Genomic DNA, 27301 nt, shown 5'->3' with positions numbered 1-27301 from the left:
TTTGGCAAATTATGATCATTAAGACACATTGGAGCACTAATTAAACGTTAAGTCGTTAACCAATTCAATTTTGTCATGTTATATTGAAAGTTGAAAACCCGTCTTTCTCCAAAAACATTCATTCATTTAGTCATCGGGTGGTGCACGTGAGACCCACGGGTAAGGTGACTGTGGACAATTACATTTTTTTGTCTACGACTGTGGACAATTACATTATACGTAACAGTTTTTGTAAAAGAAACGGAATTATTATGGGGAAATTGATTAAAGTTTTTGTCCAAAACTCCTAACACGAGTGTCCAAATTTGTTGATTTATTTTTGGTATTAGTATAAGATTGGAATCTAATATGTATTAATTAATTAGTTAGTATTATTGTAATCAAAGTTGTTGATTTATATTATTTGTAAGAATCAAATCATTTGTTCGTGGAGAGCCAGCAAAAAGTATACACGTGTGACATAATGCACGTCAAGGCCAAAAAATGTACTCTGCATGCAGGCATTACTTGCGTCTTGCAATATGAATTCTCAATAATTTTGATACAAAAAGATTTCTTTTTAATTTCATTTTCAAAACATTATCAACACCAACGTACCATCATCGTGTCTGTGCTATGATTCCAATTTTTGCTCTCTTATGACGAACAAAGACGTTTCGACTGTCACTAGACAAATGACAAACCCGTAGAAATTTGTATATTATTAATTACTTTATAAGTTTAGTATTAAATTAATTGGAAAGATAATATATATAGTCCTATAGATACTAAACAAATAATTTAAACAAAATATCGTTAATGTAAATATTATAAGTTAGACAAATTGATTGAAACATGTATTTACCTAAACGCTCATCAAAAGCTTAAACGAATACGACATGTAACTGCGATTTTGATATATGTCTCCATTCTATATGGAACCTCGATGTTTGACCTTTCTATTGACTACTGTACATGTTGATATACCATGGATCACGAATATTCAAGTAACATTTAGTCAATTCTTAATGTGTGCAAACTGCAAAGCCTAGCATAATATACAGATAATAAATTTACGTAAGAAAAAAAGTTAAAGAACAATACAATGCATGGTCGTCTAAGTAAAAATTTATGTTGAAATTTCTTTACTTCTACTCGTCATTAGTTGAAGAGAAAACCTTTTTTGGTGATCTAACTCACATATGTACATTAACCTATTTAAATCCGGTTAATAAGATGATAGCGAAACTTTATACAAGTTGTGGATCTCTAGACTATTATCTTCGAAAATTATATATTTTAAATGCATATATCAATGTGTGTTTATACCTATATGAATCATGCATGTCATTCATATTCAAAGTTTGGTCTCGGTGGGTTTCGTTAGTTATATACTGATTATGGAAAGCAAGTGCCGATTCGTGGATGAAGGAGTTTCGTCTTGTGGTGAACGTGGCAAAGTAAAATAAATTGAAAGTCTTATCAAGTTTTGGTGGACGAATAAAATTGGAAGGAAATTGATTGATTGCAATGGCAATAACATCGGTAACTAGCGGACAAGAGAGTTCACATGGAAGCTCTGTAAACAATCAATAATGGTGTGTGTTGGTTCCAACTAGTATATCGATCATTGATTGCGAAAAGACATCAAACACAGACAATATTTAACGAACTTAACTAATAAAAGTGAGGCTGTTAAAAATTAACTTAGTTCTTGCGGCATATCAATTATTCAATATCATTTTCATGTACTGTTTTGGATAAATTTTATATTTTTAGTGTGTGATACTTTTGATTGGAAAGTGTCACGCAATTATAAGATGTAGCACATTTTTTACTTAACGGTAATCAAATTGGATTGGCCAACCAAGTGATTGGTCGCTTTTTCAACCTAGGTCTGCAAAAATAATCTTGATTAGACGCATTTTCTCATTGGCTACTTTGTAAATTCACATATGTCTTCAGGATTTGAAAAATAATAGTTTCGTATATTAGAGTCTCCAAATGCTCCAAAGAAAACTCTAGACCTAATTTTAGTTTGGTGGACTCAGCACGAACCTAGCTAGACTATCAAGTTAAGGGTAAAACATAATTTTTAAGACATGAACAACTTCGTGAGTCGTGGCAAGTTATGTTCCAATCAAGTTGAATCACATCTTATGGACTTTTCGTGCATTAGTGTACCAGGGTAATGTGTTGTCGCAACTCTATTAATCGTCGGATTTTTTTTTTTCGTAGATGTAGTTGGGCTCAGCCCATACTGATTTAAAAGTCCCATTCTTCAAATTGCTTTTGAAGGAAAACAAGAAGAAAAAAACTTATCGTTAGGTATATGCCAAGGTTAGTTTTTGTGGCGATCGTAAAAGAAGTCACCTGAATCTAAAGAAGCAGACGATGAATGACGAACTTGGCTTTACACAATTAAGAGGAGCGAAAGAAATCGCCAAGCAAACAAAATAATGCTATTTTCACGAACCTAACTAAGAAATGTGAGGCTATTAAAAAGTGTTTCATATATATGCGATCGACATCTACTAGCCGTAAAATGTCGGTTTCATATCATTTATCAAGCTAATGAGTAATGTTAAGTCCTATCAATTTGGCTCACACAGTTGCGGACTTTTCATGTGAAGCTTAGCTAATGCTAATTTGTTGCAATACTTTTTTTTTGTCGACAAGAATTTGTTGTGTATATAGAAGGATATACACGTATCACTCGTAACGCATGTTTTCAATAAAACTCAAAACAAATTAGTGATCTAAAAACACGGCAATTTGATGACATAAACTATTACACGTCACTTGTAACGTATCATTCTCTTCATTCCGTTTTTTAAAAGGATAGACATATTTATACACGTCAAAAAACATAATGTTGTATCTGAACTTGAAACTGAACTTAGTAGAAATAGAATTTTCGTATAAAAGGTCTTATTGTATTTGTGAACAAGCTAATTAATAGACATAGAAAAAATTTAGTGGAGAATTGTATTAGTTTATAAATATTTGTGAACAAGCTAAATAATAGACATAGACTCCAATTGATATTTATCATTACAATCTAAAACTCTGAATTTTTTTAAACTAATACAGTTCTCCACAAAAAAAATACTTTGATTTTGAGTATGAAGATTTACCAAAAATTTCAGTTTTTGCCCAACTTGCCAACCTGAAATTTAGGTTTATAAATATAAATATTAGAAAGGACCCCATGAAATTAGGTTTATATGAGAACATATTTTAGGAATATTCGAGTTTTGGATTTATCATTTTGAAATTTATAATTATCTTTAACAAAAAATTGATAATTATCTAACCCTTTTTTTTCCCCAATAATTCTTAACCATTTTTGTTATTCTGTATTAAATAAATATTGACTATTAATCATTGTTTCGACTTTTCTAGTATGCAAAATTTTAGTTTCTGACAAAAAAAAAAAGACTGAAAAAAACAAAAACCCAACTTTAAAATTGTGGAAGTCCAATTTGCTGAAGAAGGTGAAGAGGTGAGGGCTCTTCACAGCCATTCAATCTCATAAGACATATTGCCGGAGAAACTCTCTCGGGGGGTCGCTTCTTCTGCATTTTCTGCTTCCCAATGGCTTCCAGAATTGCTGATTCTCTCTTCGCCTTCACGGTATTCCTTTTTCAAATTCCTTATCCCAAAAAAGGCTTCATTTTTCCAACTCTTGTCTATTGCCCATCTCTGCTACTTGGATGAGTTTCCCATAATGAATTTGTTTCTTTGCTATTGGTTTCTCAGGGCCCACAGCAATGTCTTCCTAGGGTTCCTAAGCTTGCTGCTTCTTCTGCTCGTGTTTCTCCTGGTACTCTTCTCCTTTCTCCTCAAAACTCCTCTTTTTTTTCTCAAACTAATTACAGGGGATTTGGAAATGGGAGCTTCGAGTTATCTAGTTTCAATAGAAGTATTCAATGATAAGCAATAAAAAGAGTGAATTTTTGAGCAAAGTTCTTGTCTTTCTTATAGGGGTTTTGTTTGTGTTTTTCGGATTGCAATAATGATGAATGCTGTTAGTTCTTGTTGCTAATGTAGTGAATGAATCATTCTATTGTGGTTGTGTTGGTTGGATGGATACAGGTGTATATGCTGTGAAGCCGATTGATCTTCTGTTAAAAGGACGAACTCATCGAAGTAGAAGATGTGTAGCTCCTGTGAAAAGGAGAATTGGATGTATCAAAGCGGTGGCTGCTCCAGTTGCACCGCCTTCAGCTGACAGTGCAGAAGACAGGGAACAGTTAGCAGAAAGCTATGGATTCAGACAAATTGGAGAAGATCTTCCTGAGAATGTCACCTTAAAAGATATCATGGATACACTTCCCAAAGAGGTATGCCTTTTTCAATAAGCCTTATGTGTGATTTTTATGGAACTTCTTACTCATTTTTGGAATACAAATTGTCTTCAGGTGTTTGAGATTGATGATCTGAAAGCTTTGAAGTCTGTGTTGATATCTGTGACTTCATACACTTTGGGGCTCTTCATGATTGCAAAATCGCCGTGGTATCTGCTACCGTTGGCTTGGGCATGGACAGGAACTGCAATTACCGGGGTAAGCTCTCCTCCACTGTCCTCTTCTGTGTGTCAGCTTGTTACTGTTGTCTAACCAGATTTTTCTTTCTTAGTTCTTTGTGATAGGTCATGATTGTGCACATAAGTCATTTTCAAAGAACAAATTGGTGGAAGACATTGTGGGTACTCTCGCCTTCCTACCACTTGTCTACCCATATGAGCCATGGCGGTTTAAGCACGACCGCCATCACGCCAAAACCAACATGTAAGTCTTTCTTAGACTGTTAAAGATATCCGCAATAGAATGAGAGATAGGAACTCATGTTTCCGTTTTGTTCTCTCTATAGGTTAGTTCATGACACAGCTTGGCAGCCAGTTCCGCCAGAGGAGTTTGAGTCATCACCCGTGATGAGAAAGGCAATCATTTTTGGATATGGCCCAATTAGACCTTGGTTGTCCATAGCTCACTGGTATATATAGATTAACTCTTACGCAGTGATCAATTTTTTTCAATTTTTTTTCTCTCTTTATATATCTCTTTACTCAACTATAATAAGCGTTCTAATAGGGTGAACTGGCACTTCAATCTGAAAAAGTTCAGAGCGAGCGAGGTGAATAGGGTGAAGATAAGTTTGGCTTGTGTTTTCGCCTTCATGGCCGTTGGGTGGCCACTGATCGTATACAAAGTTGGTATATTGGGATGGGTAAAATTCTGGTTAATGCCATGGTTGGGCTATCACTTCTGGGTAAATGCTTCTATTTTATGCTTTTTCCCTATTCTCTCTTTTTCGATATAGCACCAGAAGCTAAGTTGGTTTCGCATTATTGTTTCTCTATAGATGAGCACATTCACAATGGTTCATCATACGGCTCCGCATATACCTTTCAAGCCTGCGGATGAGTGGAACGCGGCTCAGGCCCAGCTGAATGGAACTGTTCATTGTGACTACCCTAGTTGGTAATGCATACCACTTGCTCAGATGGTTAAGTTGCTGAGAGCTATCGTTTGGTTTCATATGTACTAATATTTGTGTGTTACGACAGGATTGAAATTCTCTGCCATGATATCAACGTTCACATCCCGCATCATATTAGCCCAAGAATACCGAGCTACAATCTCCGTGCAGCTCATGAGTCTATACAAGAGAACTGGGGAAAGGTACTAACCACTTTCTTATCTCGTAAATTTGTTGTGAATAACATGACAGTAATTTGAACCACAACATAATAAGTGTTCCTTTGGGAAGTTAATAAGACACTAAAAGTTTCCTGGGCTACTTCTTTTGGGGTGTTGTTGCAGTATACAAACTTGGCTACATGGAACTGGCGATTGATGAAGACGATAATGACTGTGTGTCATGTCTATGACAAAGAGGAGAACTACATTCCTTTTGACCGGTTAGCCCCTGAAGAATCTCAGCCAATAACCTTCCTCAAGAAAGCAATGCCTAACTACACAGCCTGATTCGCCATGGTCTCAAACTAGTCTTTTGAAATCTCAATATCTTTTTGCAGTCGCCGATGTTATATGTAAGCTTTCCAAGCGATGAGCTTCTCTAACACTTCACCAACGCTTTATACTGTTATCTTCTTTCCAATCTTATCAGAAGAGAGAAACTGGTCAAATTATCTCAGCGATTGCAATTCTTTTATCAGTTTCTTAGCTATAAGAAGATTGAACAGTCTATATAGTTTGCAATGTACTGTAATGTGATGAAAATTTAGTTGATGAGAATCTTTGAAGATATAAACATCATCTTCTTACTGTGTCTGCAATATTTCCGAGAAAGTCGTGGGAAAAAAGCCAAAAGAAAAAGTGAAGAGAGAAAAGAAAGCTAAAGCAAAATTCTTGGGACTTCTTTACGGAAAGTGGAAAGACAAAGTCATTCACTGTCCAACAAAAGACACTCACATGTCCAAAATAAGGGAGCGAATCATCAAATCTTTAGAAATCTGAGACTGTGGTCACAGTTCACACCACCATGAAAGGAGCTTAAAGCTAAAGGTCAAAAGAGGATTAATTCTTTACATTGAGAAAGAGTCATATAAGGACAAAACAGAACACAACCTGAAACTGGAAACTTAAAATCGTATTAATATCAATCCTAACAAAAGTCTATGATCATGTTCTCTATGTTTATATTCTCTTGACTATTGCTATTTCTCTCATCCTATATATTTTCTAACAACCCTAAAACATTAACAAAAGAAGCAAACCAGAAGCAACAGAAACAGACCAGACTAAGCTCAAGATATCAAAATGTGAAATCAGATGATGGGAGGAGGAAGAGTCTCCCACACATCAAACACATTCTCCTCACTGTGCAATGCAAACAACCTATCCCCACCAATAGAGAAATCACAAATGGAGCCGCCATAGCTTCTTTTCAACCTAGAAGTCAAAACCCAGTCTGATCCACAAAACACAGAGATGGAATCATTCATAGACGAGAAGAGCTGGCCTTCATGCAAAGCAAGTTTGGGGTAACAAGGCTCATCAGGCATCTTGCTTTTCATCAACCTGCTCCTAGAACTCCACCTCACACTACTCCCTCCTCCATCCATCCTCAGATCAATAAACCCTAGATCTTCAAACTCATTCACCACACATATCGAATTGCTCTCTTCCATTGCTATCGCGTCTCTCACTCTCTTCTCTTCCGCCATTGTAAGAAATCCGATATCAGACCAAGACCAGACCATGTTCTTCTCTCGGAAATCCAACAAGCTAATATAACAGTTATCTTTCCTTGGAAACAAAGTAGCTACAAGAAGACAATTCTTACCACTCAACCATTGCAACTTATCAGCATCTCCTAAAGACCAACCAGGACTCTCGTAAAAGAAATCTACTTGCTTTCCAGTACTTTGATCCCAAACTCCAATCCCATACTCATTACTTCTTCCTTTACAGCTCGTAAAGATCTTAGAATCAGGACTAAAACTCAAAGCTCCAGCACTATAACTCTTAACCTGATTATCATGACTAACCTGAAACTTATACCTAAGCTCACCAGAAGATGAGCTAAACAATCCCATTCCTCCATCTCCTCTTCCTAATCTCTCACAAGCAGAGAGTACAATGTTACCAGAATCAATCCAACCAACATCGTTCACTCTCTGGTAATCAAGATTAATCGTTGGATGCTCCTCAAGCATCCAATCAAAGACATGGACGACACTCCCATGAGCTATGCAGCATCCACCATCCGGACCAGCTCTTATCGCCGTTCCGTCTCCAGGAGCTATGCCGGTGACGGAACGAGATAGGTGGAGTCTGTTACCGTCGAAAGGTCCCCACTTTGCGGTTCGTAAGTGGTCTATTAAGCCGTAGAACATTGCTTCTTTGTGAAGGAGACGCTCCGGGATATTAGGCGGGATGTTTAAGTCTCCTGTTCGGAGAAGATCGAGAAGAACAGCGAAGCAATCTGGATTCCTATCGATGAAGAGATCCCCGGGTTGTGAAAGATTCCAATTTTCGTCGAATAATGCTCCGAAGAAGGAATCGCGACCTGCGTTAGCGAGCGTTGTCGCTGTCGTTTCGAAGATTCTGCCACCAACGTTGAATTTGATCCTGTCATTTGATAAACCCATTATTTCTGATTTCTGAAAATAGGTGAAATCAATGATTTTTATGGATTCGAACCAAAAGCATTAATGACAAGACAAGGAAGCCATGAACGCTCGAACTCGGATTGAAAATATTCGAAATTCGATCGGATTCGAAGAAATTGAATCCTGGGAAAGGATAACGAAATGAAATCTGATTTATGATTAATCAAATTGAATACGATGATCTGGACTCTGGATATTTTTTTAAAAAAAGCTGAGATTCCCAGAAGAGAAAATAAAACGATCTGTCTTGGTCTCGGACATTTTTCCGTTGCTCGGGCATTTAAAACGTAAGAAACCCAACTGGAACATGGTGGGACCTACTAGAGACAATACTCGTGTTACTACCGTCAGATGCTTTTAGATATTGTCGTCTATCCTGCGGTCGAGATTTCGTGTAATTTCAAAGCTAATACCGTGATCCATGATAACGTTTCTAAAGCCCATATAGATAGATATCATCCCATTAACATATCCTTTTTTTTGTATGCTGAAATGGGGCCATTAGAAGCCCTGAAGAAAATGAAGAATACAAACAATTTCGTTTTTTCCATTGAAATATTTTGCTATTTTCGTGCTGAGTCTTATCATACATTAAAGTACGTATATGTTTTTCCTCTTTCAGTCACTATTTTGGAAGAACGCAAAACAAACTCCACTTTTCTTGCAGTTGTTTCCTCTATAAAGTAAGTAATTTACCACTGTACTAATCTTTTCGGGGTCAGTCATGATCTAAACTAGATGGATCAACACAACAAAAAATTACCTTTGATATATCAAAATTCGTAGAACATTGACCATATTCATTATGCTATTTATCACCACATCACATGATAATAAACAAACAAACATCCTAGATAGTCTTAAGATAAATTTTACATAGTAAACTAAACGGAACACGTCAATGATTTGACGTGACGCAGGGGTGATTAACGGAGAAATAAACGGAGTTGGTTTAACTATCTACAGTCAAACAAAGACTGAAAGACATTAATGCCCCTTCTTTCTCTTTCTTTTTTGGTATCTTTTTTTCTTTCTTCTTTTGCTTTTAAAGCAGAGAAGGCATAATAAAGGACCAAAACGCAGCGTTTTCTTCCGGAGATCAGTCGGTCGGAAAGCGGCTACCTTTTTGTCTGCCTAGAGAATTTGTTCGTTTCTTTCTTTTACTCTCTTCAGACAAAACCCACGAGATACAGAAAAAGAGGACAAGAGAGAATCGTCCATGGAAGAAGACACTGGTATCGACGAAGCTAAGACATACACGGTGGAGAAGAGCGAGAAAGTGGAGCCGGAGAAGGACGGACTGAGTCAATTCAGAGACGAGGAAAAATCACTTGGTGCGGATATGGAAGATTTACATGATGAGACTGTGCGAGAAACCCTAGGCAAGGATCAGGTTCAAGGTAACGGTTTATTCTGCGCAAAATTCTTTATTGGTTTTTATTTATTTATTCGAGACTTTATTTTTTGACGAAATGATGTTTGAGTTTACCAGGTGTTCGAGAAAATTCCTCTGTGGAACCAAATGTTGAAGATGTATTAGAAGTGAATGTGAGTTTGCTTCAGACTCTTCTGCTATTCATAAACTTTCTTAACACTTACAACTTTGATTCTCTCATTAACATTGATTGTGCTAGAACTTGTAAAGTTTAACTCATTTCAGTGTCTTCGATGTTACTCGTTCAGTGATTATACAATAACATGGGAATAGGATTAATCGTAATGGTTTTAACCTTTGGCCAAGTTCAATCTGTATCTGTATCAGTTTGATCTGTTACATTTTAGTGTGTCTGATTTCTTAGGCAATTCTGAGGACAAGAATCACTGTTATCAAGGCATGACATTTAACTGCTTTTTGTATCACATTGGCAGGAGACTGATAGCGTCAAGGAAACTGTTGTAAGTGCGATTGTGCCGGTTGATGAAGTGGAAGAGAATCGTCAGGTAGAAACATCTCCTTCTCTGGCTGCATCGTCAGACTCATTGACAGTGACGCCATGTCTATCTTTGGATCCTGCAACTGCTTCAACCGCACAAGATTTACCACTGGTTTCAGTTCCAACTAAACAAGAGCAAAGATCAGATTCGCCGGTGGTTAACAGATTGTCGGTTACTCCTGTTCCTAGGACACCGGCTCGTGATGGTTATAATTGGAGAAAATATGGACAGAAGCAGGTTAAGAGTCCCAAGGGCTCACGGAGTTACTACAGGTGTACATACACTGAATGTTGTGCTAAAAAAATTGAATGCTCCAATGATTCAGGCAATGTGGTAGAGATTGTTAACAAAGGTTTACATACTCATGAACCTCCCCGGAAGACTAGCTTCTCCCCGAGAGAGATTAGAGTTACAACAGCTATCCGGCCTGTTTCAGAGGATGATACAGTAGTAGAAGAGCTATCAATTGTTCCTAGCGGTTCAGATCCGTCTGCTTCTACTAAAGAATACATCTGTGAGTCGCAAACACTCGTTGACCGGAAAAGACACTGTGAGAACGAAGCTGTGGAGGAACCAGAGCCAAAACGAAGGCAAGTTTGTAGAATTTTGCATTTCGGTGCTTACTCTTCACTTTGAAAGATGAAATTAATAGACTTTCTTCTCTCTATTTTTCAGACTGAAAAAAGATAACTCACAGAGTTCAGATTCTGTCTCCAAACCTGGAAAGAAAAACAAATTCGTAGTACACGCAGCTGGTGATGTTGGTATCTGTGGTGATGGATACAGGTGGCGTAAATACGGGCAGAAAATGGTGAAAGGAAATCCTCATCCAAGGTCTAGAAAACTAAACGCATGACCCATCTCTTTATCCACATATGACATCTTCTAATACGCATGGTGATTGATTTGTTCTGTTTCAAACATTCAGGAACTACTACCGATGCACTTCAGCGGGATGTCCAGTTCGTAAACACATTGAGACAGCAGTCGAGAACACAAAAGCAGTAATAATCACATACAAAGGAGTACACAACCACGACATGCCGGTGCCTAAGAAACGCCATGGTCCTCCAAGCTCAATGCTCGTAGCTGCAGCCGCTCCAACATCAATGAGAACCAGGACAGACGATCAGGTGAACATTCCGACTTCAAGCCAGTGCTCGGTGGGGCGAGAAAGTGAGAAGCAGAGTAAAGAAGCATTGGACGTTGGTGGAGAGAAAGTGATGGAATCAGCTAGGACTTTGTTGAGCATTGGATTCGAAATCAAGCAATGCTGATTATATGTAGTTTATGAGTTTTATAGAGTTCATCGACTCAATTTTCGCCTCCTTGTTCTTGTTATATAATAATAATAAAAAACCCCATGAAGATTACCAACTAAATACGTTAACATTCGTCTGTGTAATGATGGTATATGTTTATTGTGATATTAAATCGCTAATTTTAGTGAATAGCCTCTGGTTCGTCTAGAGGGTCTTCTGAAACTTGAAAGGGACTAAAAGACGAGAACAAAAACCCTTTCTCTCTACTCTGTGTAAACCCTAGTGTGTTCGTGCTCTCCGATGGCGAGTCTTCGATGCTTTCGTGAGCTGAGCCGCCGCGCTACGACTGTTTTCTCCATCAACCAGACGCGATCGATCTCTTCATTTCATGGGATTGAGTTTTCCGGGACCAGCATTTCTCATGGGACCGTAATTCCGAATCGATCTCTCACTAGGAATTTGCCATGGTACAGTCATTGGTATCGCTCTCAAGATCGTTGTTTCTCTTCGAACACAAAGGATACTGATGAAGATGAAGAAAGCAGTGAAGGAGAGGATGATGATGAGGAGGAGGGGGAAGACTTTGAGGATTCGGCGGATATGGAAGTAGAAAGGGAATATTCACCGGCGGAGAAAGTGGAAGAGGCGGAGGAGATAGGGTACAAGGTGATGGGTCCTCTTAAACCTTCGGAGAGACTTTTCAAACCCTATGAACCAGTGTTTGCCATTGTTCAGGTCTCGTCTCTGTGCTATCTCAATTAATCCTTTAGTTTCATTTCTCACTCTCACTGATGCTGAGTGGTTATTTTTATCCTGTAGATTGGTTCGCATCAGTTTAAAGTTAGCAATGGGGACTCCATTTTCACCGAGAAGTTGAAATTCTGTGACATCAATGATAAGGTATGCTAGCTTCAAGCTCTTCTTCGTTAATCTTTGCTATTCTTCTCTCAAAGGGCTAGACTTTACCGTATCTCTCGTAAGAAGGACGAACCTTTGCATTTGTGTTTATGATTTATGATTGTTGCTAAAACCTTTCTCTTTATGTCCCTTTGCAGTTGGAACTAACCAAGGTTCTTCTATTGGGCTCGGCAAGCCAGACGATTATTGGTAGGCCTATTTTGCCAGATGCGACAGTTCATGCTGTAGTTGAAGAGCATGTAAGTGTCTCATTGACTTGCTTGGTGTTTTATAATACTAGTGAAGCTGTGCTTAAGAATAATTTACAATTGAAAAGAGGATAGATGAGAGTTTGCTTGCTGAATCCGGTGACTGAGAGAAACTAAATCAAACTGTCTGCTGATTAGTTTGTGAAAGTCTTGCAAGTCATTAGATTAGTGTTCATCTATCTCTACATCATCTGAATGTCTTGATTTAAGATGGGCTTGGAATGTAGAAGGATCTACTCATGTACCAGCATTACTCAACTAGTTTTTCCTTGATGCGTGACAGGCTTTGGATGAAAAAGTGCTCATTTTCAAAAAGAAACGAAGAAAGAATTATAGGAGAACGAGAGGACATCGACAGGTATACTTTATAACTCCTTGTTTAGATAGACAGTGTGTTTATTTCATCTTTGCCTTCTTCTAGTTCTTTCCACTGTGTTATGATTGTTGTTTTTGACCATTCAACACTTGTGTCCAGGAATTGACGAAGTTGAGAATAACCGATATACAAGGAATTGAAAAACCAGAACCGAAGATCGTCCATAAGCCTTCGAAAGAAGCTGTTACAGAACAGACGAAGGCTGAGCTAGTTGCTTAGAGATAAAATTTGCTTCTTTCTTTTTTGCTGATGCCGATACATTTGAAGTAAGTTAAATTATCACTTGCTGTTCACTAAGAACTAGATTTTAAAGTCGTTGAAATGATGAAAAGGCCTTCTTGGTAGTTAGTGGTAAGTAACTAGGCTCCTGAGATATGAAATGTGATTTGCCTTTCACTGTCTTGTTCTCCTTGCTCTTCATTTTGTATTTAAACTGGCTCATGCTTGTGGGAGCTGTTTGTTGCTTCTGTTTCAGAAATAAAGATTTGCGGAAACATCTCTCTCCTTATCTTCTCTATGCTTTGTACTTTGTACTGTACTACTGTGGTTTGGTTATGGTTTAATTTACTTCTTCATGCAAGTCTCGGTCACAGATATGAAACTGGTGGTAAATTGGTAATAACTGCAAGTCACATTACACTCAAAATCTCGATTTTTTCCACTATGACTCTTTAGATCAGGTGATTATTATTGTAACTATATATGGCAACCACTTCCTCATCAACAAATGATTCACAGAATTGATAGTACTTGGAACTGATTTATAATTTCTTTTATCAACATCGGAAAATCGTGTAAGAATGCCTTGAAATATTTGAATGTTTGTAAATAGTATCAAAACCATTGTTTGTATAAATATGTATAAAGAACTTAAACAAAAGCAATTTGGAGCCAAAGAGAATTATAAAGCTACACGAGTACGTAAGTCCATGGTTAAGATCGGGTCGGGTGGGGACGGGTTGGATAAAAGCAAACAATGAGTCAAGTAAAAGAAGAATCATCGTCAACAAGAGAGAGAGAGAGATAAGCACAAACGCGGCTTTTCTTCTCCTTATAAATAAGAGAAGCTCAGTGCGTTACTCAAATGGCCGTCACTTTGGTAACGTCCTTCGCTTCTTCGTCTTCTCGCTTCCATTTCCGCTCATTCTCCTCTTCTCCGTCGTCTCTCTCCTCTTGTTTCGTCCGATTCCAGTTCCCCTCTCGCCTTAGACTCGCTTTTGCCGTCACGCCTCTCTACTCTTCTTCTAGAGCCATGGCTCATACAATCTCACACGCTACTCTCGGCCTCACTCAGGCTAACTCCGTCGATCATCCTAAGGTTTGTTCCTGATCGCTTGCAGCATTATTCGATTTTGCTGTTATGTGTTTAAACTCGATACTAGTGAATGCTTTGTAGATTCGTCGCTTTACTGTTTCCGATTAAGATGATCCACTGATTTGCTGACTTCGATTATGGTCAAGTCTTGTCAGAGATTAGCTTTCGAGTTTGAATTTTTGTGGTTAATTGGATTCTGATTAGTCGAATTTGCTGTATCAGATCTCATTTTCGGGGAAGGAGATCGACGTGACGGAATGGAAAGGTGATATACTCGCTGTTGGAGTGACGGAGAAAGACATGGCTAAGGATGTGAACTCCAAGTTCGAAAACCCGATTCTGAAGAAGCTTGATGCTCACTTGGGTGGACTTTTAGCTGATGTCTCGTCTGAGGAAGATTTTTCTGGGAAACCTGGTCAGTCGACAGTTCTTAGGCTTCCGGGTCTTGGGTCTAAGCGAGTTGGTTTGATTGGTCTTGGAAAATCTGCTTCAACTCCTTCGGCTTTTCAGAGTCTCGGTGAGGCTGTTGCTGCAGCTGCTAAAGCTTCTCAAGCTAGCAGTGTTGCAGTTGTTCTCGCCTCCTCTGAGAGTGTTTCTAATGAATCTAAGCTCTGTTCTGCGTCAGCTATAGCTTCAGGTGTTTTATTTGTTGTTGTTGTGGTTTCGTCTATTAAAGCTCGAGAATGGTTGTTTCATTACCATTTTGGAACTGATCGTTATGTGGAATTGTTGTTTATTTTTACAGGCACAGTGCTTGGTTTGTTTGAAGACAGCCGGTATAAGTCTGAGTCGAAGAAACCATCACTCAAATCTGTAGATATCATTGGCTTTGGCTCTGGACCTGAACTAGAGAAGAAGCTTAAGTATGCTGAACATGTTTCTTATGGCGTTATTTTCGGGAAAGAACTCGTTAATTCTCCAGCCAATGTTCTCACTCCTGGTGAGGATTGTTTCTTGAGCATCAGTCTTAGACTTTTCATTTTTTTTTTTTTTAATAATGTGAGCATCATGTCTGTTGAAGTTTATTTCAAACATTTTTCTCTAATCTGCTTTGTATCTTACAGCCGTACTAGCTGAGGAAGCCTTGAATCTGGCTTCCATGTACAGTGATGTCATGACTGCCAACATCTTGAACGAGGAGCAATGCAAAGAGTTGAAGATGGGTTCATATCTTGCTGTAGCTGCTGCTTCAGCTAATCCACCTCATTTCATACATCTTATCTACAAACCTTCTAGTGGCCCTGTTAAAACAAAACTTGCTCTTGTTGGAAAAGGATTGACATTTGACAGGTACTAGAGCTGTTGGCTTCTGTTTGCCGCATCAATCTCTTTATTTAATACTTATTAGTTATTGACCAGATGGTTTTTGTTCACAGCGGTGGCTACAACATTAAAACCGGGCCTGGCTGCTTAATTGAGCTCATGAAATTCGATATGGGAGGTTCAGCTGCTGTTCTTGGCGCTGCAAAAGCCATTGGTCAAATTAAGCCTCCAGGTGTTGAGGTAAGTTTATCACACGGAGCTTGCGTTTCTGAGTTAAATGAATGTACCTAAACAAATGCTTCGTTGCACAATCAGGTGCACTTTATTGTCGCAGCTTGTGAGAATATGATAAGTGGTACTGGAATGAGACCTGGAGATGTCCTCACAGCCTCAAACGGAAAGACGATTGAGGTATCATAACACCGTTTCCATATGAATTCAGCTTCAAAAGGTTCGAGCTTTCCATTGTTAGTTTTACGCCAAACTAATTGTGGGTGGTATTGCAGGTCAACAACACCGATGCTGAAGGTCGACTAACACTTGCAGATGCTTTAGTTTATGCTTGCAACCAGGGTGTCGATAAGGTATTGTTTCAAAGATTCTTCGACTTATTAATACATTCTTTCTGTTGGTTTTTCTCTCAAGTCTCAACTTGTGAATTACAATATTTGCAGGTTGTTGACCTTGCAACATTGACTGGGGCTTGTATTATTGCTCTTGGAACATCAATGGCAGGTACATAGTCTTGTGTTTTAAATAAGACAGAATAAAATTCTTTCGTGATGGTTGACTATTGGTTTTTCTGCAGGCATATATACACCTAGTGATAAGCTTGCAAAGGAGGTGATTGCTGCATCAGAGAGGAGTGGAGAGAAGTTATGGAGAATGCCTATGGAAGAGAGTTACTGGGAGATGATGAAGTCAGGTGTTGCAGATATGGTTAACACTGGAGGCCGTGCAGGTGGATCCATTACCGCGGCTCTTTTCTTGAAACAGGTGAGTATATCATAAGAGTGGAAACAAAAGAACACATTTCAATACTGACGCTATTGTTCTCTAACGAAGAACCGGGTTTGGTTAATGGTTGCAGTTTGTGAGCGAGGATGTTGAGTGGATGCACATAGATATGGCTGGACCAGTGTGGAACGAGAAGAAGAAAGCTGCAACTGGGTTTGGAGTTGCGACACTAGTTGAGTGGGTACAGAACCATTCTTCTTCTTAAGATGAAGTCTGGTGATCTCTGACTGATGTGAACTAGTTGTGTTTTTGCTTTGTGTGGTGGGACAAGTTTTTTTTTTTTGTGCAACTAAGTATGACAAGTTAAATCAATCAGAAGATTAGTTTTGTTGTTGTATGCTTACCTAGTCTAAACTTAAATTCAACAACCACCGTGAGAGACACAGTTGAGCCACCGTTGTTGCTGTGTCCCGTCATGTTGTTGTATTTGAATGGGTCCGTGAGTTGTTGAGAAGGAGAGATAGTCGCCGTTCATCACCACTACAGCCACCGTGTGTCACCGGAGAGTGACACCACGAGTCACAGGATGTCAACCGCTGTCACCGGAGTAGTCGTAGTCCATCGCCAAGGCCGTTAAGGGTAAGGAAACCCTAGATCTATTATGTAACTTGCTCAGGAAGTTTTTGGCTTTCTCTTATGATCTGTGCTTTGTTTTGGTTTTGATTGTTGAGCTATGAGACCTTACTGCCGTGAGCTTAAACCGCCTCATCGAGCCCCGAGCAGATCCACCGAGAGTAATCGCCGAGAAAGGTAACGGCGAACCTTATCTCCCGTGTTTGTTGTTGATTATTGAACCGGATCTTAACCAGTCTAAACCAATGACTCTTAATTTAGTTAAGACCAGAACCGAAACCAATGACAATTTGCGTTGTTGGTGTATTATTACGTCTGTGTGGTGTAACTAGATTATAAGAATTTGGTTTGGTTTAATTATTAAACCAAGTCTAATTAATTTAATTGGAAGAATACCAAATCAATTAATCGAGATTTCTAAATTTGGTTTGGTTATTAGATTAAATCATGTATTTTTAATTGGATTTCACCTATTGATCCACAAATGAGTTACAAAAGTGATAATACTGACGTGTTTTTCAATTTCTTTTATCACTTCGTGTAAGAATGCCTTGAAATATTTGAATTTCTATAAATAGTATCAAAACTATGTTTTGTATAAACAACTTTAAATTTGAAGGCAACAAATAACAGTAGTAAGTATTTCAGATATGGTTATCAAGATAAGTTTAGTAATAGTGAAACATGATCACATTAAAATTTGAAAAGAAGTCTACAGCTAATCAAGATTGTTAAGATCGGGTCGGATAATAGCAATAGTGAGTGAGTCAAGTAAAAGAATAATCATCGTCAACAAGACACGACGGTCGGACGCGGGCGGACGCAAGAAGAGACTGGGCCACTCTAATTTTCTAAGATAACTCTAATTTCATACTATATATATATATATATATATATATGTCTGCATCAGCCACTCTGTTCTTCTCCTTATAAATAAATATAAAGAAGCTAAGCTCAGTGGAGACTTCTCAAATGGCGGTCACTTTGGTAACGTCATGTGCTTCTTCTTCTCGCTTCCATTTCCGCTCTTTCTCCTCTTCTCCGTCGTCTCTCTCCTCTTGTTTCGTACGATTCCAGTTGCTGTCTCGCCTTAGAGTCTCTTTCGCCATCACGCCTCTCTACTGCTCTTCTAAAGCCACGGCTCATACAATCGCACACGCTACTCTTGGCCTTACTCAGGCCAACTCCGTCGATCATCCTAAGGTTTGACTTTGCTGTTATGTGTTTAAACTCGATACTAGTGAATGCTTTGTAGATTCGTCGCTTTACTGTTTCCGATTAAGATGATCCACTGATTTGCTTACTTCGATTATGGTCAAGTCTTGTCAGAGATTAGCTTTCCAGATGCTTAACTGGATTCTGATTACTCGAGTTTTCTGTATCAGATCTCATTTTCCGGGAAGGAGATTGACGTGACTGAATGGAAAGGTGATATACTCGCTGTTGGAGTGACGGAGAAAGATATGGCTAAGGATGCCAACTCCAAGTTCGAGAACCCCATACTGAAGAAGCTTGATGCCCACTTGGGTGGACTTCTAGCTGATGTCTCGGCTGAGGAAGATTTTTCTGGGAAACCTGGCCAGTCAACAGTTCTTAGGCTTCCGGGTCTCGGCTCAAAGCGGGTCGGTTTGATTGGTCTTGGAAAATCTGCTTCAACCCCTTCGGCTTTTCAGAGTCTTGGTGAGGCTGTTGCTGCAGCTGCTAAAGCTTCTCAAGCTAGCAGTGTTGCAGTTGTTCTCGCCTCCTCTGAGAGTTTTTCTGATGAATCTAAGCTCAGTTCTGCTTCAGATATAGCTTCAGGTTGTGATTTCTTTTAGTAAACCTTGAGAAGTGCTTGTTTCATTACCATTTTTGAACTGATCCTTTTGTGGAATCGTTTTTTACTTTTGACAGGCACAGTGCTTGGTTTGTTTGAAGACAGTCGGTATAAGTCTGAGTCAAAGAAACCATCTCTCAAATCTGTAGTATTCATTGGCTTTGGCACTGGACCTGAACTAGAGAACAAGCTTAAGTATGCTGAACATGTTTCTTATGGCGTAATTTTCACGAAAGAACTTGTTAATTCACCAGCCAATGTTCTCTCCCCTGGTATGGATTATAATCATACTCTTAGACTTCTCATGTTTTTTATAATGTGAGCATCATGTCTATTGAAGTTTATTTCAAACATTTGACTCTAATCTGCTTTGTATCTTACAGCCGTACTAGCTGAGGAAGCCTCGAATCTGGCTTCCATGTACAGTAATGTCATGACTGCAAACATCTTGAAAGAGGAGCAATGCAAAGAATTGAAGATGGGTTCATATCTTGCTGTAGCTGCTGCTTCAGCTAATCCACCTCATTTCATCCACCTTATCTACAAACCTTCTAGTGGCCCTGTTAAAACCAAACTTGCTCTTGTTGGAAAAGGATTGACATTTGACAGGTACTCGCAAGAGCTGTTGTCTTCTGTTTGCCGCATCAATCTCTTTCTTTTATACTTATTGGTTATTGACCATCTGGTTTTTGTTCACAGCGGTGGCTACAACATTAAAATTGGGCCTGAATTAATAATTGAGCTCATGAAAATCGATGTGGGAGGTTCAGCTGCTGTTCTTGGCGCTGCAAAAGCCATTGGTGAAATTAAGCCTCCCGGTGTTGAGGTAAGTTTATCACACGGAGCTTGAGTTTCTGAGTTAAGTGAATGTACCTGAACAAATGCTTCTTTGCACAATTAGGTGCACTTTATTGTCGCAGCTTGTGAGAATATGATAAGTGGTACCGGAATGAGACCTGGAGATGTCATCACAGCCTCAAACGGGAAGACAATTGAGGTATCATTACACCGTTTCCATATGAATTCAGCTTCGAAAGGTTCAAGCTTTCCATTGTTAGTGTTGCAGGTCAACGACACCGATTCTGAAGGTCGGCTAACACTTGCAGATGCTCTAGTTTATGCTTGCAACCAGGGTGTCGATAAGGTATTGTTTCAAAGATTCTTCCCCTTATCAATAACATTCTTTCTGCTGGGTTTTCTCTCAACTTGTGAATCATATATATTTGCAGATTGTTGACATTGCAACATTGACCGGGGAGATTATTGTTGCTCTTGGACCATCAATGGCAGGTACATAGTCTTGTGTATAAAATAGACAGAATGACATTCTTTCGTGATGATTGAATATTGGTTTCGATTTTTGATTTCTGCAGGCATGTACACAGCTAGTGATGAGCTTGCCAAGGAGGTAATTGCTGCATCACAGAGGAGTGGAGAGAAGTTATGGAGAATGCCTATGGAAGAGAGTTATTGGGAGATGATGAAGTCAGGTGTTGCAGATATGGTTAACTTTGGAGGCCGTGCAGGTGGATCCATCACCGCAGCTCTCTTTTTGAAACGGGTGAGGATACCATAAGAGTGGAAACAAAAAAACACACTTCAATACTGATTCTATTGTTCTCTAACGAAGAACCGGATTTGGTTAATGGTTGCAGTTTGTTAGCGAGAATGTTGAGTGGTTGCACATAGATATGGCTGGACGGGTGTGGAACGAGAAGAAGAAAGCTGCGACTGGGTTTGGAGTTGCGACACTTGTTGAGTGGGTACAGAACAATTCTTCTTAAGATGTAGGCAGGTGATCTTTGTGCTCCCAGTTCTTATTTAACATTCTCAGAGGTTTTAATGTAGGTAAAAGGGTTTTTATTTGCTTGTGTGAACTGTGAAGTGTGACGCTTGAATATGACGAGTTACCCATTTGAAAGTATTTGACTATTTGTAGATATTCTTGTGTTCCGTAACATCACTTACCTAATAACACAAACTATTAGGAGCACAAGATGAAGGATACAAGTCGTCAATCTTATGTTTCAGTGGTCATCAATAATAACACAAACTATTAGGAGCAAACAAAACAATTTATTTAAATCTCTTTTGAATATGTTTTAGCTCAAATCAATAAATAAAGGCGCCGAGAAAAAAACAGAGCTCATTTGCACAACAATCAGTATAGTCCAAAGCTTAAGCAAGTGAGGACATGTGTTCTAGCTTTCCTCTTGAGCAGGAGCAGAAACAGGAGGAGTAGGTTCAAGCATTCTTACAGAACGAGGAAGCATAAACTCAGCAAACACAGGGTAGTGAGATGAAGGATACAAGTCGTCAATCTTATCATTTACGATCTCGCACATTACAGGAACTATAGATCTACCTCTGTAAAGTATCCAATCCGTGTGTAGATCTTGCGTCTGTCGGTCCCAGCAGAGGCATAACGCTCTGAATATCAGCTTCAGGAACTCGACCGTTCCCTGCTTGTCACCTGAACAAAGGCCCAACATGTTATGATCTAGAAGCTTTGGAGATAAATGATTTTTATAGCTCATGAGAGGGTGGAATGTTTCACACCTTTGAAATCATGGTATGTTCTTATGAGAGCGACGTTTTTTCTTACTCGGGCACTTGGCCATGCGTCTCTCATATCTCCTACCACACCATGCTCTCTGCAAGTTGAATGATGCCCAAAAGCCATTCATCAGCAGTCAAATAAGTAAATATGCTTTGATTTGAAACTAGTTGATCAGTGTGTGAAGAATGGTTTAGCCATTCTTGCATTAACTAGGAGCCCTGAAAGAAAACTCTAGGAGATTGGTAAAAAGCACAAAACTTGTGAATGTGATATTAAGGTACCTAGATCTGCCCAACAGAAACCGCCCTGTTGTTGATTCCTTCTGTGTGTTGAATCCTCCACAGTACACAACCGGCAAAGTGGGAGGTAATGATGCTATGTGTTGCCATGTGAGTAAAGCACTTCGCCTACGGGCACGAGGGCTGATTTCATCCAAGTTTGTGTTGACTATCTGAAACGAAAAACCAGGCGGCTCCGCTCCTTTAAGTTGGAATGTGTAGGCAGCTTGTCAAAGAAAACCAAAATACTGATATATAGGACAAAAACACCAAAATCATAAACTAATCTAATTATAGTTTAACTAAAATGAACCCAACTAGTAAAAAGGATATAGCCCATGTCGCTATACAAGGAACTGCGGAACCCCATGCCGTGCTTCCAGGGACCGAGGGAGACTCTGACAACCAAAAAGTTCCACCCTCTAGCAGCTCTACCTTCAATTAGTATAAAGTATAGTATCAAGCAGCGTATTAATTATTTAGAGCGTAGTTATGTATTGTCTTATCAACCGAATTAATACTTTTTCCTTGTTGAAGAAGATGGTGCAGTGTTCATCATTAGCATCCCCAGGTCCTGTTCTTGATATGCCAAATTGATCATAGGCTGCAAGCAAAGAGTACTACCATCTATTTAAGTTCAAAGAAACAATGCAAACTGAAGTATTATTAAGGCATGTGAAACTAGAAGCTAAGCTCCATGGTTCACAGTAACAAAAACCAGATAAACAATACCACCATCATTTCAAAGAAAGCACCTGTAAATGTGAGAATATCATGCATTCCATTGCCATAAAACAGATGCATTAAGTGCACTAGACTCCGGCTTTTGTAGCCTAAAAACACTAACTTGAACTTGATGCAAAAAAGGATACGGATTGACAAATTGGCTATCAGATTTAAGCAATACCAACATATACTAAAAATAGAATTAAATCTAGTAGATCACAAATAGATTTACATAGTAGATTGAGAACAAGAAGAGTGGTCTACGATTGATAACAAGATTCACACTAGTCTGTGAACTTAAGAAGAAGCAGACTGCTGTATACAAACAGGGTTCAATTAGACCTAACTCACACCATTTAAGTAGAGATTAGACTTCCATAAATCAAAGAGAATTCAATTATACCTGGCAACCCCTGCTGAAGATAATCCAACTGCGACTTCACACCTAACCAATGTAAACATGATAACAAAAGATCAAAACGAAAATCCTATCTCTGTTCAATATTTCAGAAGGCAAGAAAAAGCACAAGAATCAATCTCCAGCATTCAGGAAAAAGAAGCCTTCTTGGAGAACCAATATAAAGAAGGAAGCAAGATCTAACAAGCATTGAATCACCAATACGAAGAAGGAATCAAAGATCTAACAAGCATTGATCCATTGTGGCTAAAGATTATTACCTTGTTGGGTACAGAGAACAATGGGGGAGTAACTAGTGATGACAGTGAGACACAAATCTTTCCTTTTGAGCCATGAATTAGGGCTTTCTTCAGGTAGATCATCGTGAAGATTGAATGACATCACACTCAAAGACACACTCATTGTTTTGTCTCCTTTCTTCTTCTTCTTCTTCCTCTAGTTTTCTCTCTTCTTTCTTTATGGTTTGGTAAGACGAATAAAAACAAAGGTCTCTCTCACATCAGCAGCAGCTCATCGTCGTCGTGACCTACATGATTTTCAATAATAAGTCAAAAGCTTATCAATTTTTATGTGAAAAAACAGCTCAGGATTCGAAGAAAGAAAATCAATCAACATAATTTATTATATTATATTATTGAGGAATCCAATACGAACCTTGTTGTTTCAGACTCTTATCAACAACAACAGTGGAGAAAATGAGTCTTGGACATTTGACGACTTTTGCTGGAAAATCTGTGAAAGTCATGCCCTTTGATCACCAAAAGTCTCTTAAAGCCATTTCCTGATACATGTATAAATCAGCAACTTCAGAAACAAATCAAATCGGAAACGGGGGAAGAAGAAGAAGAAGAGTAACTAATCGGAGGAGGGACCGGTGAAGTCACGGTGGAGGGACCGGTGGAGTCACGGTGGACTAATCGTCGGCTTTTTGGTCTCTCTCTAGATTTTTTTAAGGTTTAAAATTAATTTCAGACAAGCTTCGAACCCGAGACATGGAACCCCTACAGACACGTGAGTTTTTAATAACCGTTCAGACCAAACAGGAGTAACAACAACTGTTTGAGATAGTTTTGTTGAATAACCGAATTAAACCAAAGTGAATACAAAACCGAACCGAGATTTATATTTGTAAAGATACGACGACGCCTTTGACGAAAAAGGAGACGAAGAAGATCCAAACACGGCGCTAAGCTAAGCTCCGTTCTCCTCCTCAAAACTATCCGACAAAAGACAGAAGCAGAAACCTAACCCTAATTTCCTTTTCTCAAAATCCCCGAAAGGTCCGTCTCTCTCTCTATCTATCTCTCTAACTTAGCTCTCCTCCAAATTCGGATGATTACCCATTACGAATTTGCAGAGAAGAACAAATCCTCTCTTTCTTCTTCCTCCGTCTCTCTACCCCTTTCATGTCTTCTCAAGTCTACGACTCTCATCCAGGGTTGTTGGTGCATCAAACCCTAGTTTTTGATTTCGCTTTTGAGATTTCTCATGCTTCTTTCGTTTCGGATCTCTCTCTGAATCAGATTACGTCTTTTGGGCTCTTGTTGTTGTTGTGCTGCTCTTCAATCTCTTCTCCGTTGCGTTCTATGTGCCAAATATGAGTGAAAAGAAGGTAATTTCCTACTACTTGTTGTTTGCCTCTTGAGTTTCTTCACTTATTTTGTTTCCCTTAAGGTTTAGTTCTCATGGTCTAGAGAACGATGCAGAGGTCACCCAATTGCAATAGAGACTAGTTTTAGGTGGTTTAGTTTCATGGAGATAGTATCTTTTTATAGCTTCGTTTTGATCATTTTGTAGTTTTTCTCTGAGGTCAATGTATATCCGAGAGACTTAACTTTCATTATCATTTGGTTTCTTAATTGTTCTGTAAATGATTCTCCTTTGAAACTTACATTTGCTATTCTACTTTTATTCATGGCAGGTATTTGTGTTTGGATCCTTTACAGAACATGAAACTAGGTCATTTTTTGAGCAGAAACCCACTAAGGATCCTCAGAATTCTAAAGACAAGTGTGTGGGAAGTATTCAATTTGGCTCCTTGAATCTTGCTGCGGAAAATTCTTCAGTAAATACTAATGGCGAGTTGAAGAAAGGTGAGGCTGATGGGACAGTTAAATCTGCTGGGTCTCAAGAGAGACTTGATGCTTCTAGACCTGCCAGCTCGGATAAGAACAATGATAGTGATGCAAAACTCCCAAGAAAGAACTCTTTGAGAGTTCCAGAGCATGTGGTACAAAATGGAATCATAAAAGAGATCTCTGAAAGCAACAAATCTCTCAACAATGGTGTGGCGGTGAAAACAGATCCTATTGGTTTGGATAACTTGTCTATGTCTGATGGTGAAAGTGATCCTGTGTATAAAGCTTCGAGCTCTAAATTTCAAGCGCTGGACAATGAAGATTTCTCAAGTGACTCTTCGTCTGGAAGCATTCAAAGAAAGAAAAACCTGAAGGTTCCTACTGAATCTGTTCCACCTGTTAAAGACTTTACACCAAGAGGATTAATAAACGCTGGAAACTTGTGCTTCCTGAATGCAACACTACAAGCGTTGCTTTCATGTTCTCCTTTTGTGCAGCTCCTCCAGAAAATTCAACTCCAAGATATTCCAAAGGTTTTTAACGTACATTGTTCCTTTTGTGATTTTGGTTCTATTTCCTATAATATTTGTTTTCTTATCGATATTCTTCCATTTTCTTTTTTATCAGGCTGACTCTCCAACCTTAGCTGCATTTTCCGAGTTCATCTCCGAATTGGATGTGCCAAGCAGTTCCAGCATCAGAAATAACGTTACTGTTGTTGAGGCTGGTAGACCTTTTAGACCTGCCATGTTCGAAGGAGTCCTTAGAAATTTTACCCCAGATGTACTCAACAACATGTCTGGTAGGCCAAGGTTAGTGACTCCCTTACACAGTCTAAATTTTGATGGTTCCTCTGTTTTAAATAGTTCATATGTATGTCCCTATTCTAACTTTGTGTGCATGTACTGGCAGGCAGGAAGATGCTCAAGAGTTTTTGAGTTTTATAATGGACCAAATGCATGATGAGTTGTTGAAACTCAAGGAACAGTCCCCCAAAGTCACCGCTTCTAAGTCATCGGTTATTTCTTCTGCCAACGATGATGGTGATGAATGGGAAACAGTTGGACCCAAAAACAAATCAGCTGTGACAAGAACACAAAGTTTTGTTCCGTCTGAGCTTAGTGAGATATTTGGCGGGCAGCTTAAAAGCGTAGTGAAGGCAAAAGGTATTTGTATTTTTTGTAATCATTCTAAATTTCTTTCATGATAGAATTTTCTCATATGTCATTTATGGTACAGGAACTAAAGCTTCGGCTACTGTACAGCCGTATCTCTTGCTACACCTTGATATTCATCCGGACGGTGTGCAAGGAATAGAAGACGCGTTGCATTTGTTTTCTGCCCAAGAAGATCTTGAAGGATATAGAGCCTCGGTTACTGGGAAGGTAAACTATTTCTCTTTTTACTATATTGAAGCTGTGGGATTTTAGGACCCAAAATATTTCTTATGGATTTCAAATAATAATTTGCCTCGTTACTTGTTTGGATTCTCTCATTTCAGACTGGTGTAGTGAGTGCTAGTAAGTCGATAAAGATACAGAAACTCTCAAAGATAATGATACTGCACCTAATGCGTTTTAGCTACGGAAGCCAAGGGAGTACTAAGCTGCGTAAAGGCGTTAAATTTCCCCTTGAACTCAACTTAAACCGCAGCCATCTTGTTTCTCTATCCAATGAGGTATAAAGCCGAAGCAGAACTGTCTATGTTTCACATTTCTCTTACTCTCTATGTGATATCCCTCTGTTGTGAACTAGTCAAATTTCTTCTTGTAGAGTTTGAGATATGAACTTGTGGCAACAATTACCCACCACGGATGGGATCCCTCAAAAGGACACTACACCACAGATGCTCGACGAAAGAATGGTCAATGGCTAAGGTTTGATGATGCCTCTGTGACCCCCATAGGGACAAAACTGGTGTTGCACGATCAAGCCTATGTCCTCTTCTACAAGCAAGTGTAAGAGATTCAAAGGCAGCAGATTTCCATGGTCGGAGAAAGAAGAGTAAACTCTTTATCGGCTTGTGTCCGGTCTTCTGAGTTTAAGTCACGATGCTATAATCTGGTTCTCATCTTATATAACTTTGAAGGAGGGGGTCTCAGTAGGTAAATAGTTTTAGAGTACCTGGTTTACACTGGAAGTTTTGTTATGATTCCTTGAGATGGGTGTTTTAATCTGATTTTACTACTTCATAGACTTATTATTCGAAAATTCATGTCTTATGCTACATGTCTTCTTATCATTGGCCTAATCTTCCTTTTCATGGTTCAATCAATCAAGTAGAAGGCGATGAAATGACAAACTGGTTTAAAGATTCGGTTTTTATTCTAGATCATGGAATTTAGAGATTCAATAAGTACTCTGGATCCTTGGTTAGTGATCCAGTTAATTATTCT

General features: G+C 38.9%; 8 protein-coding genes across 13 annotated transcripts; 6 read left to right on the top strand and 2 right to left on the bottom strand.

The window, feature by feature from the left end:
• The first annotated feature begins 3403 nt into the window (after positions 1-3403).
• On the top strand, positions 3404-6275 carry FAD6 (fatty acid desaturase 6). Its single transcript, NM_119243.4, has 10 exons — positions 3404-3615; positions 3742-3805; positions 4078-4325; positions 4404-4547; positions 4621-4772; positions 4855-4977; positions 5076-5253; positions 5347-5465; positions 5552-5666; positions 5808-6275. Exons 1-10 carry the CDS (start codon positions 3577-3579, stop codon positions 5970-5972), a joined length of 1347 nt encoding a protein of 448 aa, NP_194824.1. The 5' UTR covers positions 3404-3576; the 3' UTR covers positions 5973-6275.
• A 29-nt stretch (positions 6276-6304) lies between these two features.
• AT4G30940 (BTB/POZ domain with WD40/YVTN repeat-like protein) lies at positions 6305-8377 on the bottom strand. The gene has a single exon (NM_119242.3). The coding sequence runs from the start codon at positions 8099-8101 to the stop codon at positions 6776-6778; it is 1326 nt and encodes a 441-aa protein (NP_194823.1). The 5' UTR covers positions 8102-8377; the 3' UTR covers positions 6305-6775.
• Positions 8378-9142: 765 nt separating this feature from the next.
• On the top strand, positions 9143-11486 carry WRKY32 (WRKY DNA-binding protein 32). Its single transcript, NM_119241.6, has 5 exons — positions 9143-9522; positions 9615-9670; positions 9992-10647; positions 10733-10891; positions 10986-11486. Exons 1-5 carry the CDS (start codon positions 9342-9344, stop codon positions 11332-11334), a joined length of 1401 nt encoding a protein of 466 aa, NP_567862.3. The 5' UTR covers positions 9143-9341; the 3' UTR covers positions 11335-11486.
• A 12-nt stretch (positions 11487-11498) lies between these two features.
• Positions 11499-13439, top strand: NFD1 (Ribosomal protein L21). Its single transcript, NM_119240.4, has 5 exons — positions 11499-12054; positions 12139-12219; positions 12375-12476; positions 12769-12843; positions 12961-13439. The coding sequence occupies exons 1-5, from the start codon at positions 11620-11622 to the stop codon at positions 13078-13080; spliced, it is 813 nt and encodes a 270-aa protein (NP_567861.1). The 5' UTR covers positions 11499-11619; the 3' UTR covers positions 13081-13439.
• A 372-nt stretch (positions 13440-13811) lies between these two features.
• LAP2 (Cytosol aminopeptidase family protein) lies at positions 13812-16793 on the top strand. Its single transcript, NM_119239.3, has 10 exons — positions 13812-14179; positions 14399-14813; positions 14922-15116; positions 15241-15466; positions 15553-15679; positions 15755-15850; positions 15946-16023; positions 16114-16174; positions 16248-16435; positions 16530-16793. The coding sequence occupies exons 1-10, from the start codon at positions 13946-13948 to the stop codon at positions 16659-16661; spliced, it is 1752 nt and encodes a 583-aa protein (NP_194821.1). The 5' UTR covers positions 13812-13945; the 3' UTR covers positions 16662-16793.
• Positions 16794-17905: 1112 nt separating this feature from the next.
• On the top strand, positions 17906-20893 carry AT4G30910 (Cytosol aminopeptidase family protein). 2 transcript variants are annotated; one of them, NM_119238.5, is made up of 10 exons: positions 17906-18232; positions 18415-18829; positions 18923-19117; positions 19229-19454; positions 19545-19671; positions 19747-19842; positions 19912-19989; positions 20075-20135; positions 20219-20406; positions 20501-20893. In NM_119238.5, the coding sequence occupies exons 1-10, from the start codon at positions 18002-18004 to the stop codon at positions 20627-20629; spliced, it is 1746 nt and encodes a 581-aa protein (NP_194820.1). In that variant the 5' UTR covers positions 17906-18001; the 3' UTR covers positions 20630-20893. The 2 variants fall into 2 exon arrangements, with proteins under 2 accessions (NP_194820.1, NP_001328632.1); NM_001342046.1 differs by having other exon boundaries at positions 19747-19989.
• AT4G30900 (DNAse I-like superfamily protein) lies at positions 20849-23914 on the bottom strand. 3 transcript variants are annotated; one of them, NM_119237.4, is made up of 9 exons: positions 23684-23914; positions 23482-23608; positions 23088-23353; positions 22813-22854; positions 22205-22287; positions 22017-22118; positions 21687-21901; positions 21405-21499; positions 20849-21318 (listed from the first exon to the last, which is right to left on the bottom strand). In NM_119237.4, exons 3-9 carry the CDS (start codon positions 23227-23229, stop codon positions 21047-21049), a joined length of 951 nt encoding a protein of 316 aa, NP_194819.3. In that variant the 5' UTR covers positions 23230-23353; positions 23482-23608; positions 23684-23914; the 3' UTR covers positions 20849-21046. The 3 variants fall into 3 exon arrangements, with proteins under 3 accessions (NP_194819.3, NP_001119082.1, NP_001329622.1); NM_001342045.1 differs by having other exon boundaries at positions 20870-21318; positions 23700-23824; NM_001125610.2 differs by having other exon boundaries at positions 23482-23914.
• UBP24 (ubiquitin-specific protease 24) lies at positions 23833-27230 on the top strand. Of its 3 annotated transcripts, none has more exons than NM_119236.4 (8): positions 23833-24107; positions 24351-24439; positions 24749-25438; positions 25533-25717; positions 25818-26071; positions 26145-26290; positions 26407-26583; positions 26679-27230. In NM_119236.4, exons 2-8 carry the CDS (start codon positions 24425-24427, stop codon positions 26865-26867), a joined length of 1656 nt encoding a protein of 551 aa, NP_567860.1. In that variant the 5' UTR covers positions 23833-24107; positions 24351-24424; the 3' UTR covers positions 26868-27230. The 3 variants fall into 3 exon arrangements, with proteins under 3 accessions (NP_567860.1, NP_974644.1, NP_001190875.1); NM_001203946.1 differs by having other exon boundaries at positions 23969-24107; positions 24185-24439; positions 26679-27198; NM_202915.2 differs by having other exon boundaries at positions 23833-24439.
• Positions 27231-27301: the final 71 nt, after the last annotated feature.

This window comes from Arabidopsis thaliana, chromosome 4 (assembly GCF_000001735.4).
Source record: "Arabidopsis thaliana chromosome 4, partial sequence".
Lineage (NCBI taxonomy): Eukaryota > Viridiplantae > Streptophyta > Magnoliopsida > Brassicales > Brassicaceae > Arabidopsis > Arabidopsis thaliana.
The sequence above is the reverse complement of the archived record's forward strand: the minus strand, read 5'-3'. Positions and strand labels throughout refer to the sequence as shown.

Excerpts from the sequence above, each read along its gene's own strand:
- FAD6 (NM_119243.4), top strand. The coding sequence starts at position 3,577 with ATGGCTTCCAGAATTGCTGATTCTCTCTTCGCCTTCACG. Across the intron at positions 5,466-5,551 it reads CATTGTGACTACCCTAGTTG|GATTGAAATTCTCTGCCATG; the intron begins GTAATGCATACC and ends GTGTTACGACAG. Across the intron at positions 5,667-5,807 it reads TACAAGAGAACTGGGGAAAG|TATACAAACTTGGCTACATG; the intron begins GTACTAACCACT and ends GTGTTGTTGCAG.
- WRKY32 (NM_119241.6), top strand. The coding sequence starts at position 9,342 with ATGGAAGAAGACACTGGTATCGACGAAGCTAAGACATACACGGTGGAG. Across the intron at positions 10,648-10,732 it reads GAACCAGAGCCAAAACGAAG|ACTGAAAAAAGATAACTCAC; the intron begins GCAAGTTTGTAG and ends TCTATTTTTCAG. Across the intron at positions 10,892-10,985 it reads AAAGGAAATCCTCATCCAAG|GAACTACTACCGATGCACTT; the intron begins GTCTAGAAAACT and ends TCAAACATTCAG.
- AT4G30900 (NM_001125610.2), bottom strand. The coding sequence starts at position 23,229 with ATGAGTGTGTCTTTGAGTGTGATGTCATTCAATCTTCACGATGATCTA. Across the intron at positions 21,902-22,016 it reads CTTGTATAGCGACATGGGCT|ACATTCCAACTTAAAGGAGC; the intron begins ATATCCTTTTTA and ends CAAGCTGCCTAC. Across the intron at positions 21,319-21,404 it reads AACATACCATGATTTCAAAG|GTGACAAGCAGGGAACGGTC; the intron begins GTGTGAAACATT and ends GCCTTTGTTCAG.
- AT4G30910 (NM_001342046.1), top strand. The coding sequence starts at position 18,002 with ATGGCGGTCACTTTGGTAACGTCATGTGCTTCTTCTTCTCGCTTCCAT. Across the intron at positions 19,118-19,228 it reads AGCCAATGTTCTCTCCCCTG|CCGTACTAGCTGAGGAAGCC; the intron begins GTATGGATTATA and ends TGTATCTTACAG. Across the intron at positions 20,136-20,218 it reads TCTTGGACCATCAATGGCAG|GCATGTACACAGCTAGTGAT; the intron begins GTACATAGTCTT and ends TGATTTCTGCAG.
- AT4G30940 (NM_119242.3), bottom strand. The coding sequence starts at position 8,101 with ATGGGTTTATCAAATGACAGGATCAAATTCAACGTTGGTGGCAGAATC.
- LAP2 (NM_119239.3), top strand. The coding sequence starts at position 13,946 with ATGGCCGTCACTTTGGTAACGTCCTTCGCTTCTTCGTCTTCTCGCTTC. Across the intron at positions 14,814-14,921 it reads TGCGTCAGCTATAGCTTCAG|GCACAGTGCTTGGTTTGTTT; the intron begins GTGTTTTATTTG and ends TTATTTTTACAG. Across the intron at positions 15,680-15,754 it reads TTAAGCCTCCAGGTGTTGAG|GTGCACTTTATTGTCGCAGC; the intron begins GTAAGTTTATCA and ends TTGCACAATCAG.
- UBP24 (NM_119236.4), top strand. Across the intron at positions 25,439-25,532 it reads AACTCCAAGATATTCCAAAG|GCTGACTCTCCAACCTTAGC; the intron begins GTTTTTAACGTA and ends CTTTTTTATCAG. Across the intron at positions 26,072-26,144 it reads AAGCGTAGTGAAGGCAAAAG|GAACTAAAGCTTCGGCTACT; the intron begins GTATTTGTATTT and ends TTTATGGTACAG.
- NFD1 (NM_119240.4), top strand. The coding sequence starts at position 11,620 with ATGGCGAGTCTTCGATGCTTTCGTGAGCTGAGCCGCCGCGCTACGACT. Across the intron at positions 12,055-12,138 it reads CAGTGTTTGCCATTGTTCAG|ATTGGTTCGCATCAGTTTAA; the intron begins GTCTCGTCTCTG and ends TTTATCCTGTAG. Across the intron at positions 12,220-12,374 it reads TCTGTGACATCAATGATAAG|TTGGAACTAACCAAGGTTCT; the intron begins GTATGCTAGCTT and ends GTCCCTTTGCAG.